The sequence below is a fragment of the Gavia stellata genome, chromosome 10 (genome assembly GCF_030936135.1).
Source record: "Gavia stellata isolate bGavSte3 chromosome 10, bGavSte3.hap2, whole genome shotgun sequence".
In the NCBI taxonomy this organism is placed as follows: Eukaryota; Metazoa; Chordata; class Aves; order Gaviiformes; family Gaviidae; genus Gavia; species Gavia stellata.
Window position 1 is genome coordinate 33,753,910 of NC_082603.1, and position 18,480 is coordinate 33,772,389.

The 18,480-nt window shown below is 35.9% G+C and overlaps 1 protein-coding gene across 1 annotated transcript in view; it reads right to left on the reverse strand.

The window, feature by feature from the left end:
* Window positions 1-18,480, reverse strand: part of ITGB3BP (integrin subunit beta 3 binding protein) — a 34,767-nt gene that overhangs the window by 15,253 nt on the left and 1,034 nt on the right. The window contains exons 2-4 of the mRNA XM_059822111.1: window positions 15,374-15,416; window positions 9,685-9,823; window positions 2,431-2,503 (exon numbers count right to left, since the gene is read on the reverse strand). Coding sequence (XP_059678094.1) covers window positions 2,431-2,503; window positions 9,685-9,823; window positions 15,374-15,416 — 255 coding nt within the window. The remainder of the gene's footprint in view (window positions 1-2,430; window positions 2,504-9,684; window positions 9,824-15,373; window positions 15,417-18,480) is intronic.

Consider the following 18,480-nt stretch of genomic DNA (forward strand, 5'->3'; position numbering starts at 1 on the left):
ATTGAATGCAAATATTTACAGGTCAATGAAGACTATGATTATTCAAATTGTTCTGCAATTCAAGGTTACTATCGCTAAGAAACGAGTCTGTATATGTTGACCAAGGGATTTACTGAACCACAAACCCCGCCCCCCCCAATTAATCAGTTTACAGCTTTCCGCTGGTATAACTGTAAGATTTTACTTTTTACTATCTAACATGCCATCCAAACAATTCTACTTTCTGTCAAGCTCCAACACTTAGAAGATACTTACTGTCCTACAACGAAGGCATTTCAAGCTAATGGTGGGGGAAAGCACGCATTACAAGAAAAAAAAAAACCAAAAAACAAACATTGAGAGTTCAAGTGCAGTAATCAAAAGGAAGAGCTACAACTTCAAACATAAGAAACATAGTATTTAATTGACTAAATGTCACAAATCATATTTGTTAGTAAAAAAGAAATGCATGCATAAAATATCCAGCCCCAAGGCAATATTCATCTGGGACATCAGGTACAACTGTGACACAAATATTTAATGCATACAACTGAATACAGAAGCAGAATAACAGAATCAACATCTACTTAAGCGTGTGATGAAAGAAACCCACTCAAGCACAAACCCCCAACTCTTTAATGTTGGTTAGCTAGCCTGCACGAATACTGCACTAGGATGGTGATACTTCTTCCAGTGACGCAAGCTGCAGCACAGCCGTTGCGCTCTGACTTCAATATCAACAGGACTTACAGTATGACCTGTTGTCAGAAGCAGGAGCACAAGGAAAGTACAAAGAAGCTGGCCAACAAAGGAATATGTAGGCAGCGGAGGTTTGCATTACACTGAGAGGTGAGCTCTTAGTGACAAACTGGGATAATAGGAAATGCATCTCAGATTTTGGAGAGAAAGTGTGCCAGACATACAGACAGGAGAATTTACATAACAATTTGAATTGGATGCACAGGCACTGGGCCTGAATGAAATACAGGACAGTCACATTACACAGAATGAGAAAATAATATATAACGCTGTAGAGGAGAGGAGAGATGTGGTATAACCATGTTGATGCCGAGCTGCGAATCAGACTTTCTCGGATAGATGTCAAAGATACATGTCAAGATTCCACCAGAGGACAAGTTGAAGCATCAACTAAAAAGGCAGGACAACACAACAGGATAATAAGATTTCAAGAACAAAAATGTAGACAGTGTCGAAGAAGAATGAGAATAAAGAATTTTTTTTTTTTAAATTTTGCTAATAACAGATCACAAGAGTCTCTGGTGAATGCAATTTCAGTTGAGTAAAAAGGATGGAAATGGATGGGGGACTATCTAGGATAATATTGTATTAGCAGCAAGAAATATGAACACGCTCATTGAGGAAGGAAACTTTCAGATTTTTAGCTAGACTAAAGCTTAAACTCAAAGTAGTTTTACTGAGCATATACAACTTCCATATCAAAAAACCTTGTAACTTCCAGGACTTCCGAATTAGGTAACTTCCCATAAAGATGAAAGACATCCCTGATACAACCCAACTTACAGAGATTCACACCTTTCCACTTTTTCACCAAGTTTTGTCATAGATTAAGTATTTCCTTTGTCTAACTCTTAGGAATGGATGTGTTTGGTTTGGCTGAAATACATAACACATTTAGCCTGACGCCTCACTGTTGGCACAGAAAATTTCAGTTCACTTTTCAGCTGAGATTTGGCAATGCTATAAACAATTAAATATGTTTTTCATAACAGAAAAGATCAAGCAATGCTAACAAAATGAGACACTAGCAGCCTTACTTCTAACACATTTTATCACTTCTCCTTCCTTACACCTATCAAGTTTAGGAAAGCAGTTTATCAGATGCTTCACCTGAAACATTTATTTAAGTGCATTACTAACTGTGGACTGCCCAAAGTCCATTCATGTCAGGAAGCTTATAGCTTAAAATAAGATTGTGGCAGAAAAAACAAGAATTTTAAAAGATTTTGCAAAGCAAACATGAAGTTTCACCATGACCATCTGTGGCTAGTTTTTAATCAAGAAGCGTCCTGCATTACTGGCCCTGTATCTCTGGCAGTTAATGCTTCCAGAAATAAGGTAAAGGAATGTACACTTTCAGAAGAGTCTGGAAAGGCAAAACATACCTTCCTTTCATTAGTTCAATTACAATACCTCATTGTGTAGTACTATGAGCACAACTCCTGTAATTGGCAATGTCATATGCCCCACACTACCAGTGAAAGACAGAACTGGCCGGACAATTGTATTGCAAACCCTGCATTAATTTGTACCTGTAACTGTAAGCCTGCCATTCAGTCCCTTTGAATATACAATCCTGTGGAATTAGAAGTATTAAAAAATAATCCCTATTAATTTAATTCTGTATGAAATATTAATCTTTCATAAGCAAATATCACGGCACTGCACCCACAACACACTTAATACACTTACGCATCCTTCTCTGTTTGAGGCTGCCCTCTTCTGGGTAATCTGCTTTCTGAATCATTCTGCTCAGTTCCATCTCCTAGGTGGTTGGTTCACAAGAAAAAAAAGAAACAACAAAGATGAAAATAAGATACCGACTATTTGAAGCACATGAAAAAGGTGTTAGTACGAACCCTGACTGTTCAATGCTCTTTTAGGAAGAGAAAAACCCCAAAACTCACTTATGAAGCAGGACAGATTCCCTTGTAAGGGACTAAGTTCATGATAATTATAGCAAACACTAAGTTCACTATAATTTACTCTTTCATAATTTGACCTCTTAACAGTTCACATTACATTTATATTTGTGGAAACCTTGGGATTATAGTATTAAAAACTGAAAGTTAGTATAATTCTAACACACAGTTACTGTGTTCTACTCAGAAGCTTTTTATCCTATAAACTGCCTAAATACAACATATTAGCACAGAGCATTATCATGAAAATACTATAATGACTGAGCAATGAAACCTCCATTTTCCTTTAATAAGAAGTGCCTGGCCCCCAACTCCACCTTGTAAACAACTACAAAAAGATACTGCAAATTACTTCCAAAGGCTCTGACATGCTATATTGACAATATAATATTGTAGCTCATCATATGATAAATCATATGCCAATTGCCATTGTTCTGCATGGCGAGTCATATTTCTACATTTCAGTGCACTGATATTTTGACCAGATGTATGTTTCTGTGAGGAAACGGGAATAGGATATTACCACAAAAGCCCATTCCCATGGATTTGTTAATAAAACCCAGGCTCACATGTAGTGTTGGTAAACCAGTGGACTGCCTTTCTGTCACTGTAGGTTGGGCATTCTTAAATGACCAGATTCCAAGATAAGTGTCTAACACAGACTACTCTCCTAAAGCAGGTGGACAGGGGGATGTTTTCAGTGATGCTGATTAGATTCAGAAAGTTAGTGCTGCACAAAAATAACATGTTTGGCTCACTGGCTGCTATCTACTTGACATTGCTCAACAGCCACTTACGAAGGCATCATGATGTATATTGTTATGTACAACAATACACCTCTGATCACAAAAGACTTTCTGAATTTCCATCTAGTTACACAACTTATGACAACCTATACAATTCAGACAGAAATCATATTAGAACAAAAACAGATTAAAATTTTATCTTGTGTATCAATTACTGTTGTGTTTAAAGTCAGCACATTAGCTTGTCAATTCTGCTTGCCCTCCAGTTAGCATATCAGGATGTACTAGCAGAAAAACTACTGCAACCCACTTAACTAATAGTTAAAAAACAGTATATACTGTCACATTTGGTAGGATCCCACAGTACAATAGTCTTTGGTGAATCCACCGAAACTAGTGAGGCCACTAACTATTCATGGTACTGTGCTCCACACAATCTATATAGTCATCTTTCAACACTTTAAGTGTTAGGTCTGTATAGGTTCCAGCAATAAAGAGGTCATATCTGAATAGCAGAAATAATTTCTGTTTAGTTGTGGCTGAAGTTGAAGACATCATATAATGTGGAGTTTTTGTAACTTCCATCTTAAGAATTTTCCCCCTCAACAGTATCAGCCACACACTCAGTCTCTCATTTTCTACTGCAATATAAAAGCTCCTTTTTTTGGGCACAGTTCTATTCTCCTGTGCAATGGATTTCTTTTGGATCTGATACTCATTAAAGACAAAATGGTGGAGGTGCACGCATACATACAAAGGGGGAGAGGCATAATCATGCATTCATTCTTTTTTTCTGAAAACAGTTTTCCCCTTAAACAATGAGATCATTATTGCATTCACCAATTAGTGACTTAGAATTGCATACCAGTAATACAGCTTTAGAGTTCACTGTACTTGTAGTCAATCAGACTATCATCAACTATCCAAAACTCAAGAAGGATCTTTTTTTCTGGTGCCAAAGAAGTTCACAAGTGTTTTAAATTAGTTCTTATCTACTGTCCCTCCAACAGATGCATACACGTTCTTACAAATGCTTCATATTAAACAGTTGTTATTGTAAGGTGAAATTCACCTTTACGTGAAAGATTTGGAGGAAACTACAGCAGGTCTTTACCATGGCCTTAACAAATGCATTGATCCTAGAACAGACCCTCTGGAATGAGGCGCTTCTCACATTTCACTGTAATACCTCTCCTTTCTGACATCAGACTAAAAAAGAGACACCACACTAAGCATTAAACACTTTGATTTCTTCTTACTAGATCTAAATTATTACATACAAGTATCAGCACTCAAGGATAAATTAACTTTTAATTTTAATATTTTGTAAAACATTTAGAAATACCTCAGAATGACAAGGTGCTGTAAAAGTTTAAGCTGTTCCACTACAGTAGCTAAAGATTAAGACCCCAAAAGATTTCATTTTAAATCTAAGTACTAGTAGAACTTGTACTTAAATCAGTCATCAATTATCAAACATATAGTACTTTTAGACCAGTACTATGGAATGGCGGAACCCAGGATTGATTTGAATAAAAATAAATCGATTTAAAATAAATCTTAAAAATATGTCAGCCAACAATGATGAGAAACTAGTGAAGATTTAGTATTCTGTTATTTTAGAAATTTATGTCATAAATGGGTTGTGAGATTTTAGGCAACATATGAATTATCAGGCAGCCCAAGAGGACATACATTGGACAACATCATAAAGACACACTATCTTATAATTGGGTTGGTTCATGTCTTCTCCTAAAAGAAATGTTACTTTTGAACAATCTTAGCATTCTGTAGGTATTTAGTCTTTTTAAGGCACTCCTCCACACTGTTATTCAAAAGAAAATTATGTTCATAAGACAAGCAATTTCCATCTGTCTCCTCAGTGAGATAGATGCATGCAACTTTGTGTACTTCGCACAATGCAAAATAAGCTTTCATAGCTAATGGCATTAATCTTGCAATAATTTTCATTCTATTGTTTTCTTATATGTTGGTAACAGAAAAATAGAATATAGATTAGATTCTAACACCTCCCTTACAGGTGATACGCGTAATCTATTAAAACACTACAACACTTAAAATAAAAGTGTCTTTTCAGAAGAAGAAAAGAAATTGTGGGTTTAGAAGGACAACCTGAAACCTGTGGTATAAGAGGAAGTCTTATATACCACCATTTTGTAGCTATATGAACACAGGAAAAAAAAGATGGCTAGTACTACATTACTGAATAATTATCTATCTAAATGTCAGCTATGGCCATGTGATCAGTCTTTTTATAGGCAAAAGAATGTTCCCCTATGTCCATACTTAATATCAGCATGGGAATACGGTACGTGTTCACCTTTCCCATTGACATCCTAATATACAAGCATATTAATACAAGACATTTTGCCCCCTTTTTTCTTTCACCTAACAGATAAGGCATGTAATGCAAATGCAGAGATGCTGAAAAAGTTTTAAAACTTGTAGTAGATTTAAACGTTTGTGTATTATCATGTGTTGTGTCACCAAAAAGGCATCGACTAAAACTAAAGGAAAGAGGTCATTAAAGCAGGTAATCACAAACATGTAGGGATATTCAAGGGAACATATCTAAAGAGCCATCGCGTTTTTAATTTTTTATCTGACTGCTATCATTATACACAATTTTAAAAGCTTTTTGCAAAGGTAAGTGTTAAAGTGCAGGTATCCAGCCAGTCTGAAGTACAGTTTCATATTCTGCAGACAGCCACAAAATTAAAATCTGCATTTATATACGAAAAAGTAGAAGTTTTTTTTCAGAACTGCTTTTGTGATGTGGCAACACTAACAGAAAGCTTACTGCTCCCAGTGCCTCAGACTGTAGTCAATAGAGACATAGATGTTCTTATCTGATTCCTCCCTCAGGATACAGGCAATCTTAATTCAGCTATCATCAGCGGCTAGGTATAACATGCAGTCACTTTTCTTGAATCTGAATACTTATTGCTCCATTCTGGGTGAGACTGTAGGATGCCGCATCATGACAAAACAATTAATTGAAGTACGGTATTGAGCTGACCTTTCCATGATATGACAGATGCCAGTACAGGCATACCAATTGGTTGCAGTAACAATAGCCATATCTCTGATCTGACGAAGAACACCTATTGGCAACTCTTCTCTTTGAAAGGTTTCTTTGTACAGGATGAAGAAATTCATATATAACACAAGGAAAGAAAAAAAAAAAAAGACACAGAGGGTCTTCATTTCATCCAGGAAGTACCATCAAATCCTAAGACTGGTATAGCAGTTTATACATGTAAACACAAAATTTCCTTCTTACTGATGAAAGCAGAGACTGCCACAGAAATCTGACCTGGGAATACTTTGAAAATATCTTTCTCTCTGTAGAAAAAGAGAGTAGATAAATTCACATGTCAAAGGCATAAGTTCCCTAACAAACTAAGTCAGAATGCTGCTCACTGGAAGAGTTACTTTTCACAGTAAGAAGGAAGTTGGAAAAGAGTGGTTAGATTGCTATCTAACTTGGTTTAAACTCCAAGGAGAAAATTCAACACATAACCAGTGATACCTGGGAGAATACTTAAGACAATGCTTTAAGCAGCTTCGATGAAGAGAAAAATAATCCTAAAGAGAAACTGTTTATAGTCTTTTAAGAATGCAGGGGTCTATACTTTAGAGGGCTGATTGCATGTGACTTAAAATTTCTGGATGTGAACTAAGTGGGAGTGTGGACATACCCACCGTGCCAAAGAATCATCTTTTTAGGAAGCAGCCGTTAGTTTTGAGCGGAGGAATTATTGACAAGACAGGGTAGGCACTGTGGCAAAGATCCTTACTTTCTGGTAGACACAGGCTTACTCTCTCCATCCCAAACCGGGAAGTATGTAAACCAGGCCTTTCATTGCAAATCTCGACATAGATCTCAAAAGGCCACAAAATTAAACACGCATCAACTGCGCATATCTTACATTTTGTGAAAGCAAGGGTGTTCTAAAATACAGGTCCTTTCAAGATACCAGGTTTGCACAAATAGTTGAGACATGCTATCACTCACTGGAAGAGAAATTAGCGTAATAATTCCGCCAGAGGCTTCTTGGAATGTCAATGGTTGAAACAGTCATTTTTGTCCTAGTTCCAGGGGCAAATGCCTAATTCAAAAGCATTGTACTGGCGGAGAAGAACAGCTATTCTGGGGAGAACTGGAATCAGCAGAGAACTTGGTAGGAAAGTTGTGACTCTTCCAACTGGCAGTGAGTGCTCATGAAAAACTCGACTGTGTTAAAACCGTTTCACAAACAGGTAACGAGGACACAAAGTCAGGTCATAATGAAGACTGGCAGCACAATAAAGAATTAGGATATAGCTGCTTCTGTTTAGTTTCCCAGCATGACTACTGATTAGGAAAATAAAAACCAAACCAAAACCCCTGCACACAGGCCTGTAACAGTGCATAGCTATACTGCCATCAAAACACCCAATATGTCCATGCTTCCTCAAGTACTCTGCTATTTTTAATAAGGAAAAGGGATGTAATGCTTACAGATTGTAGTATTTTCAGCTTGAAGACTTCCAGTAATTTTCATTTTTAGTTCAGCCAGTTTTGACAGAATCCCAAAATTTCGTGATCACATTCCTTTAAAACAAAAAAATCGCTTTTTTCCTGGAGGAAAAATCCACTTTTGGAGATCCATCATGAAAGCATATGGTGCAATAACTAGTGCAAAAATCTGCAGACATCTAGATAAATTTCAAACAGTGGTTATTCTATCCTGCTCAGAATATTTCTACTCATCATAATTCATGGATGTTAGTGAGGCCTCAATTACTGCACATAAATTCCAAAATATATGGGGCATAAAAAGCTCTTTAACCCAACAAAAAGGCATAACAAGAACTGATGGCTGAAAATTAAAGCCAGCCAAATTCCAAATCAGACAGGAGAATTTTATTTTTTTTTAATAGCAAAGGTAATTGAATAGGAACTTGCTAACAAGGGAAGTGATGGGTTTTTATTATTATTATTTTTTTTAATAATTTGAAGTCTTCAAATCAAGACAACCATCTTTCTAGGAGTTGTACTGCACAGAAATAAAAGCTCTTGGGTTCTAGATGGGAAAGATGACAAAAAAGTATCTTTGTATTTTTTTTTTAATATAAAAAAGTCACACCAGATGACCTAATGGTTCCTTAACACTTAAAAAGACCGCAACCTATATAGCCATAAAAGCAGGTCAGTCTACTGAAAATATACTTCTTGAGCAGTCATAGTTTGCATCAAAAACTGTGACTGTGTAACTAAGTGGACATAGATCCTGAAGTGAACTGGAAATAATATAATTATAAAAAGGCATATTTTCTGAGAGCTAATGACATTCAGTGTTATGATAGATTAATTAAAAATTGCCTTGAAGTGCCTTACTATGAAAAACAATAGTAAAAAATTATGTAAAAGAATGCATAGCAGAAGAGTTAAACTAAGTTAACTTCCCTTTTAGCTTTGATTTGATAAAAATCTACATAACTTTCAATATTCATAGAGAAAGGCTCAGAGCTGAGAAATGCTACACGTATGTATGCATGAATGAAAGCATTTATTTTACTGGCAAGAACAGCTAAGCCTGTCCCTCCCCGGAAACCTGGAAGTACATAAACTAGGACTTGCATTGCAAATCTCAACATAGTTCTCAAAAGGCCACAAGATTAAACATGCTTCAACTGCACCCTTCTTTTCTTTCCAGCTCTCCTGACATGAGAGAGTCCAGATCTCAGCTGTGTATTATAAACAATGGACTGCATCGCCTTGCAAGAGAGTAAACCAGGACTTCCTTGCAATAATCTGAAGTAGCACACTGCAACCCCAGAACATCTCCCTGTATAATCCAAAGAAGAACAAAGTCACTGTCAGTAGCACATACCAGTTCTGCCAATGAAAGCTGGGACTTAGAAAGAGAGAAAACAAAGGACATTGCTAGCATAAACATGCCTAACCAGTGGAATTAATGGAATTATTGACAAAAATGCCAGTGCAGGGTTTTTTTGCTGAGCCAAAGTCAAAGATTTTTAATATTGATCAACAGAAAGCAAAACTTGTTTCATAAACAAGTTGTTTCATAAACACCCCCAAGGCTTATACTGAAAAGATTCAAGCTTTAAAAATCAACATCAGCTTTTCCAAGAGATTAAAATTCTTTAAGAGGAAAAGAAATCAAAAATACCACATGAGACATAAGTTAGTAAATCAAGCCAATAACCAGAAAAATGTTGCAGTAAGAAAGACAGAACGTTCAACTAACCATTTGATGGGTGATTTCTGAGATTTTGTGCATTGTGACTCATGGGAGAGGAAAATGGACTCATTTGGCGTGTTCCTGTTGTTGGTGAGTAAGAGTTTAGGTTTTTCTTTTTGGTCTTCAAAGGTGTTGCATCAGATGGCTAAAATGTAGCAAAAGACAAAGAATCTAGATGAATATTGGCTGAAGATAAAGAAGTACCTACGTCCATCTAAACCTACAACAGCTGTAAACTTCCCTTCTGCAAACTAAATACATTCTGGCCTCTACCCTTCCTATCAGTAGAGTTATGTATTGCGTCCCAAACCAGACAAAGCGTCTCTGAATGTTTACTATCTGGTAATAGATTTTTCAAAGTAATTCCTAACTTTATGCACTCCCATTTATGGAAAGCCCATGTCGTATGTTGTGGTGGGTTGACCTTCGCTGGCTGCCAGGTGCCCACCAAGCCACTCTATCACCCTCCCTCCTCATTAACATTAGTTTTACTCAAAAAAAAAAAAAAAAAAAAAAAGCTCTTCAAACACTATCCTCTCAGTTTTCATAAAGTAGTATGTGGTTTCCAGAGATTTAGGTATTCCGGCATGAACACTTGGGGTTTTTTTGTTTGTTTTTTCTTTTCAAAAGCAGTCAAAATCTGGTATTATTTTTCCTACAGTATTGAGAATTTGAGACACATGAAATATAAGCAAGTATTATTTCTATCAAAAGGTAGTTATTTCTAATGATTTTCTAAACAAGTGTTAATTAAAAAAAAAAACCCAAGTGAGTCCCTTAAATCCAAAATTTTATCTCTGGCTTAGGATTTCAATATGTCTAATGATATAAAAGGAGTTATTTAATGATGTTAAAGGAAGTGTGCAGAGAAGTTTTCAGAGGAACTAGTCTGCGATTCTGAAGTGTTAACTGTGATCATCTGGGGCACAGTTCACTCTCTAGATTGGATGCTGGATTGCAACTCGGAGAAATTGGGATGTCACTGCACTACTAATATACATTAGAAAAAAACCAAAGCAAAACCACACTTTGTTTGCGCATAAAGGGTTTCCGCTCTAGAAACAACTTGATTCCAACTAAGAAGTCTAGCAGCAGCTTTAAGTAACACCATCAATGACTGTCAAAAAAGAGACATACACATAAAGAGAACACAGGTAGCACTTAAAGGAGACTCCATTGGCATCAGCAGCATCTTAATGTCATCTTACACTCTTAGAAACCACTGACCAAGTGGCGACAGGATTTTCCAGGTAACTGAATGTGAAGTATTAAGCTATATGCAGATTACTAGACCTACAGTACTTCACTGTTACATAACCAGCTGATCCAATAATTAAACAAAAGAGCTGGAAGGTACACCATATAGCAAGCTGGAAAACATGGCTTCAGAATGACAGCTTTCCCATTCTTGCCTACCTCTCGTTTCAAGGAGATAAAGTCAGCAGGCATGTAAACTACTGCTTCCAAACAAGACCAGCCACCTCTAAAGAGGAGAATGCAAGTAGTGCACAACTGATTTCATTGTAGTAACATCTGTCATGCAAAGGATAAAGGGACATTCTGGGCAAAACCACTTTTTCCAGTCCCTTTCCGAATTTTCTCGAGGGGTTAAACAAGGGCTGTCTAAATGCAGTGAAACAGACACTTTTTTCTATGGTTTAGTGATTTTTTTTTTTTCTCTTGGAAACATAGTATCACCAAAGCAAATGCCACAGAAAAACAGAATAAGCGATGTCTTCATTTTTTAATTTGTTACAATCCTAAGGCTTTGAGTTTGAGGAGGAAATTCATTTAGCTCTATTTTTGCAACTGTAGCAAGCAAAGGAATGACTCATCCTCTTCCTAAACAACTAGCCTTTTCTACCAACTTGAGCCTCATTCCATCTGTAAAACTGAGTAGCTATCGTTTGTCTTCACGTCACTCATAACAGTCACTCAATTTCATACAGTATTTCTTCATTGGAAGCTTTATTGTACATAATTATTCTATAATATCTTTAAGTTCCATTTATTACTCCATTTATTAATGTTAGAAAAAGTATAATAGGTAAGCATATTACACTGTTTCAATACCATGAATGAAATACAAGGTGAGGATCTGGGGTTTATATTCATTAAAGAATGCACAGTACTTAAGCCAAGTTGGGGGGTAAAAAAAAAATATAAAAAAATCAGACAACCTGATATTTGCACTTTGGTGACTGACATTTCCATTGCAATTTCAAATTAATAACTCATTTATTCCCTTTTCATACTTAATCATATGTTGTCCTGTTTTGCTGGAGTAAGACCCTCATGCTGCTCTTTTTTAAACCAGATTAAAGAAAGGGCATACAAATCTTCAAGTCCAGTAAGGATTCCTCAGGACAGGAATCTCCCGCATGCTCTGGGAAAAGAGTCTACTGGGGACACGGTAGAGAACAAAGGCAGTCTGAGTCCACAGCATGGTACAGAATGAAAAGACAACTCTGAGAAGGCCTGAACCTCATAGGTTTAAGGTTTATCCCCTGGAAAATTTAATTACAGCAATTTTAGATCTCAAAAAGGGTGCACAGGTGGGAAAAGCAGTGTTTTTAAGGCCAATAATCAGGTTCACCAGGTAACATGTATGAAAGCCACAAGTCATATCAGGATGTAAGTCATATCAGATCACAAAGCTGCATATACAAAGGTGGCGCTTAAAGCCTCTACAATCCAGCAGGAATCCAGGACCTGGGAAAAGGCTACATTTCATTACTGAGTAAATTAATGACTGAAAACATTAACGTTTACATAACTAAATTGTTGAGGTGTTATAAGGAAACTGCTTCTAAGTTGTTTATATTTATTGTTCTGTAAATGTATAACTAGGAATACAAGTTGTACCTAGAAGTATAATGGACAATTATGTAACCCTCAGAAGTTTTCTTCTCAATTCCAGACAGTTAGCAGTTGATTTAAATGTCCTGAAGCACAATACTCCTATTTTTCACACCTACTTGGATATGCATACGCTCGTTATTTGTATGAATGAGTGTTTTTATTACAGTTTCTACTACGTTCTTGACTTCACCAAAATTTCAGGATGAGTTTTAGAAGTTAACGTGTCATATAAAAGGTAAGTGTCCGTTATTGGCTTTCAGTTTTCCATACTGCAATATTATTAAATTCCTCTTGATTATATGAAAGTATAAAGAATGTTCAATATCCCCTCTAAAAAGAATACAGCATATTCTTATACCCCTTTCCTGCTCTTCACTACTGAACTCCTATTAAAACATCCTGATCTTTTAATCTCCTTCACTTGAAGGCATTTCTTGTGCCACTTGTACTGCATCCTATGTTCACACTCATTTTCTTCCACAGAATGATATAGATTCAAAGTATAATTTCTGCAATTATACTTTAAAACAGAGTGACAGCACATTCAGTTCTAATTCAGGTGAAGACAAAATACTGATTTATGCAATGGCATTATACCTCCAGTGCTGCTTGCTATTCTATTTCTGATATATCTTTCAGCACTTTTACACAAAGCTGCAGTTCTGATGTTTTTCTTCTCCCACTCTGCCTTGAGTGGTTACCCTTAATTTAGAACCTAACAGTGTTAGTATTGGTCATCAGTAATATGACTTACACCATATTTCAAAAGATTTAATTTGCTGCCCACTTACCTAGCCTTCTTATAGCTCCTGGATATTACTCTGTCTTGTTCTAGTCTTGAATACCCTAAATAATTTTGCATCAGCAGTTTATACTCTTTTTGCAGTCTATCGGTATTTAAACAATACCTGATGGAAATCTTCAGTCTGTTGTCACTAATATTTTGCCACATTCAAGCACATTAAAAAAATGCTTTAAACCATCTTTAAATGAAATAGTAATTACAGTAAAGGATCAATACCACTTTAGGCATTTAAATGTCATCAAATCTCTTTTGTAACAGGAAGAATCTCCAATATGCTTACACTTTCAGTTTTCCTGCTTGAACAGCAGTCACCTCAGCCACCTTATTTCTGGATATGAACTAAGACTCCTTTGAGTTACTGTAGTACTTAGAAGGACAGTATTTATTTGGCGGTAAGAATTTCTCTTCCAGGAAAAAGAGTTTTAGTCCGCTTATGCAATTTTTTAATGATACTGTACTAACATTACAAAATCTAAAAATACTCATTTCTGATCTGGTTAGTTCAGGAATGCTTTGGGTAGTCCGACCAGCAGGTGGAATGAAGTCCTCCTGAATAACAGGAAAGAAATTGTAGAAACAGCAATGGATATGGCAGAGGTAAAACAAACACTTTGCACAAACCGCATGTGTTTATTACCTTACATTCCTTCCTACCTTCTGTAACATTATTTAATTATGATACACTTTAAATCTTTGACATGTATCTGTTAGAGGCATACTACGAACTAAAAATCAGTGTAAACCTACATTACGGAGATTCCAGTAAAAGTTTTTATCATTCAGATGGGTTTTTGTTAAGCTTTTTGCTGCACAAGAACCTGAATGCAGGTAACCATCAAGCAACTCTTTCTTTTCATCTTATGGGGAGTGGGCAGGGAAGGAATAGCTTTAAGGCAGAAAAAGAACAGCATGTAATTTCAGATGGACCACTCATCTACAAAAACGTTACTACAGCCCAAGAAACAGATGCAAAATTACAGACACAGCTGCATTCTGAGCAGAACAAGTTGGGTAATGGTACACTAAGCTGCTAATTAAATTGCTAATGATTTTTTTTAGTGCCACTGCGGTATTTTGCCACCTTTGTTTAAATTAAAAAAAAAAAAAGTGTCTAGAAAATTTTTTAAATTGCAAATTTCTATTTTGCTAAATACCAGTGAGACCTCCAAATATGTGCTGCATATAAACAAATCTCTTTAAAATGACACAGACATGGAGATTTACTGGGAGCTCATTTGCTGACCAGCTATTTCTCTTTATATATTTTTCCAAAATTTTCCTTCCTTTAAACACTGCCATCCTCACAAGCTCCTCTGTATTGATGTCTGCAGCAACACCCACTGTTGGTAGGAGCAGATAATAAACTGACATATGTCATGACATTCTGGTACTGGGAGTATACTATAGCTGCATTTACAAAAAATAATAGCAACAGTACAATTTTATTTTTATTGTGATAACTGTGGTGAAATTTATTGCAATGTTAGTACTTTATTGTTTCATTATGCCAGATTAGCTGAGGGAGGTAATTACATCCTTGACATGAAAATGCCTTTAATGTTTTCATTTCAATTTTGCAGTTTATAATATGCAGATTACAGCATTATCATAATTCCATATTGTTATATGTACAATTACACGGCAGAACATTTGCTTCCAGGATAATGGAGCTAATTTCTAATAAATGATTTCACCAAGGATCTTAACTCATTCAGCTCTTGGGTAAATAGTGATGGCAATAAAAACACGCATATTTCTCCATTATTTTCAAGTGATTCATGCAGATGTACATTACTTAAAGCCAGGCAGTTCTATGACAAATGGAATACAATAAATTTTATACTAATATTTTCAGCAGTAATTTTATGCCTTGTTAAGATTTTTCTAGACAATAACCAATCTGTAACAATATAAATTCAGCTCTAATGAAATACCATGTTTATATACACGTATATATGCGCCTATAGATATATATGCACATACATATATACACAGCCCAGATGATTCCATTCACCAAAAAATACTTACATTATCTCTTTTAACAGTGTCCAACTTTAATGCTCTCTTAACTCTGCAAGAGAAAAATATGGACAAGTTTTATGGTCATCTAGACACAAAGATTTCTGGTAGTAAGATCTATAATCAGTAATTTAAAAGACATTTTCCCTTCTCATGTTTCACATTTTTTAATACTACACAAGAAAACTAATATCCAAAGCAAATACATTAACTGATTAAAATACTGTGTGCCAAAAACATTGCTTGTTTAGAAGGATGAAGTGTTTGCATAAGAAAATCCAATTCTCCATTTTATACTAGAGATAAAAATCAAGACACTGAAGTGAAATCGCACTGTGTATTTGTCTCTTTCTCAAAGACTATAAACAATGAAAAAATGCAAAAGCATTATCATTTACATACCTTCTGAGCAAGGGTTGAAATTGTTTTGCCATTAGCAGAAATAATGTATTAGGCATTTAAAACACAGGTACAGCCAAGGTGAAAAAAGTAGTTCTTCCCATCATTTTAGCTCTTAACATGATTCAGTGCTACCAGACTATGACTTAACCGGGGAACAGATGCTCTATGTCTTTACAGGTCCCCAAACCATACGAAACTATTTGCTAGTCTTCTTCACTATACTGATTCAGGAACATGCCAAGCTCTCTCTGCAAAATCTGCTCTGCTGAACTGGATGCCCAGCTGTTAATGGCAACGCTAGAAGAGGAAAGCTGAATATTTATAATACTTTATATCGTACAGCTGTCTTCTAAAGAGCAGTCATCAAAATTTTATTGAATGCAGGCTAAATGCTCAAAGGAAAGAAAGGTCAACATAAATTAAGACTATTTTTCCCAGAGACAACTGAAACTTTTTAAGCACATTCTTAAATCTGAACAATACTTTAAAGCATTATATAAAACAACAAGGAAAAAAAAAGTAAAATCTTTATAAGAACAGTCCCCAAGAAACATATATATTATATCAAATTAAATGAGATTTAGAAAATACATCATATTTCAAGAACTTAGTTCACAGTTTTCATCTTGGAAAAGAATGTTTTGACTTGTAGGGAATTAAGATGACCTCATTCCAAACATATCCTTTTTAAATTTATGTTACTATTCCAAAACTGTAAATTAAAGTATTGGAAAACTAGAATGAAAACACATCTTTGAAATAGAACTCAGGCAACAGTCTTATATGATTACTATTTTACAACTATCTCTATTACAAAAAGGGAAAGAGAAGTATTTTATCTTAAAAAAGCCAAGTAAACAGGTAACATTTAAATTAAAAAAGCGTGTGAACTTCTTGCCACAGGGCAGTCAAAGCTGTAACAGTTTGATGGAATTCTTTACAATGTATTTCTTTTTAAAATAGAAACCCATATTGCTTAAGGAATGCAAACTCCATTACATCTTCCACCCCAGTGGCAGCAGAGAAACATTATATTTATTAATACATCTACTCTGAAAGGATGCTCTAGGGGCCAATGCATTTGCATGTTATACTAAGGGATGTTATGATGGAAATTTTTATGACGGACTTCAAAAGAAGCTGGAAGCCAAAGTAAAGCAGAATCAGGACTCAACATAGCTGTAGGATGAAGATAAATGAGAAACTACATGGAAATCCCACTAAATTATAAACATGTAGAAAATCTCTTAGATAGAAACTTGTGGACTGGTGAAGACTATGTTCTTTAAAGACTGTCAAGTACCATGTACAGCAATAGAGTTGCAGACAGCCCAAATTTCTTTCTGCTGGCCTGCAAAACCCCTGCAAACACCCTGAGCTATGGCAGCGAAGAGGCAGCCTCATTCCAGGCAAGCACTTCAATGCTGGAAGGAGCTGCATGGATACAATTTTGGCTTCAGGAGGACAACTTTGCCTTGCCTTTCCCAATCCATCCTACCCAGCAGCCTGGTTTGCTTGTGGGCTTATTTTTAGTGATTGTCTTTCTGATGCTATAATGTGAGAAGGTAAATCTCTGGGCAACTGTGGCTCACTCAAAATAAGTTAAAATTTGTCCTTTTAGTCTACACACAGTCCCTGGATAGGACCACTGAAACAAAATTCATGCAGACATCTAACATGAAGACCCAGTTGGCCAGAGTGTCTTCTCTCAGATCTTTCAAAAGGGGAACATGGAAAAAAACCAACCATCTAGGTGCAAATAAAATTCCTAAAGTATTTTAGGAAACACCATGGAGGAAGAGCACTAGCTTTAGTTTGGTTTATCTTTTTTATATGGCTGGAAAAGCCCTGCTGTGGCTATGGAGCAGAATCAAATGTCAGACTGTGAACAAGAAAAGGAGATGGAAAGATGAGGCATATGTGATGACAGTACACAACAACTTATTTACCTGAGTCTCCTACCCTTGAATGGCTTCAGAATTCCCTGACAGGGCTTATTTTATTTTCTTAACTGTGCAGAGTTTGATGGCCCATGTTTATAGCCAGCTGTACAACTCGCAACGATTATTTTGTCCATAATGTTTATCAGGTTAAAGAATGACATATTACTTCTACAGCATATTGTTCATCTATCATTGCAGGTCATATTGTCAGTTCCTTGCTGATACTGGGACACCTTTACTCACTTGAATAGGGCTTTGATGAAACCACTTGTCTGCTTAACACTTGGAGTCTGGGTATGCAATTTAACTTGCAATAGAGAAATGGATTTTTTAATATTGTTTTTAATTCTGCTTAACTTTCCTTCACAATTCATTTATGAATGAATGCAACGGTAACAGTCACATACAGATTAAATGCACAAAAAAGAAGATACAGAATCAGGGACTTGATTATATTATTTCATTAAAAATACCCCAGAGAGTGTTGTAGTGCATTCTGAGGCCATTTCAGTCAGCTTCCTCTTAAGTTTCTGCTTTTACTAGGGAAAAAAGAAAACACCTCTATGCTATTTACCTATTTCTTGATCTTCAAAACCTGCCAGCAAAAATGTTGGAAAAGCAGAAAGAATACACGAACATTTTCTATGTTCAGCTTACACTGTGCTCAGTGTGCAACCAGTGAGAAACAGATTTAAACACCAAAAAACTAAAAGCTTGTGTATTTATATTTCCTTTGTATTACTATTGTCTGGCATGGTTACTTCAACTTCC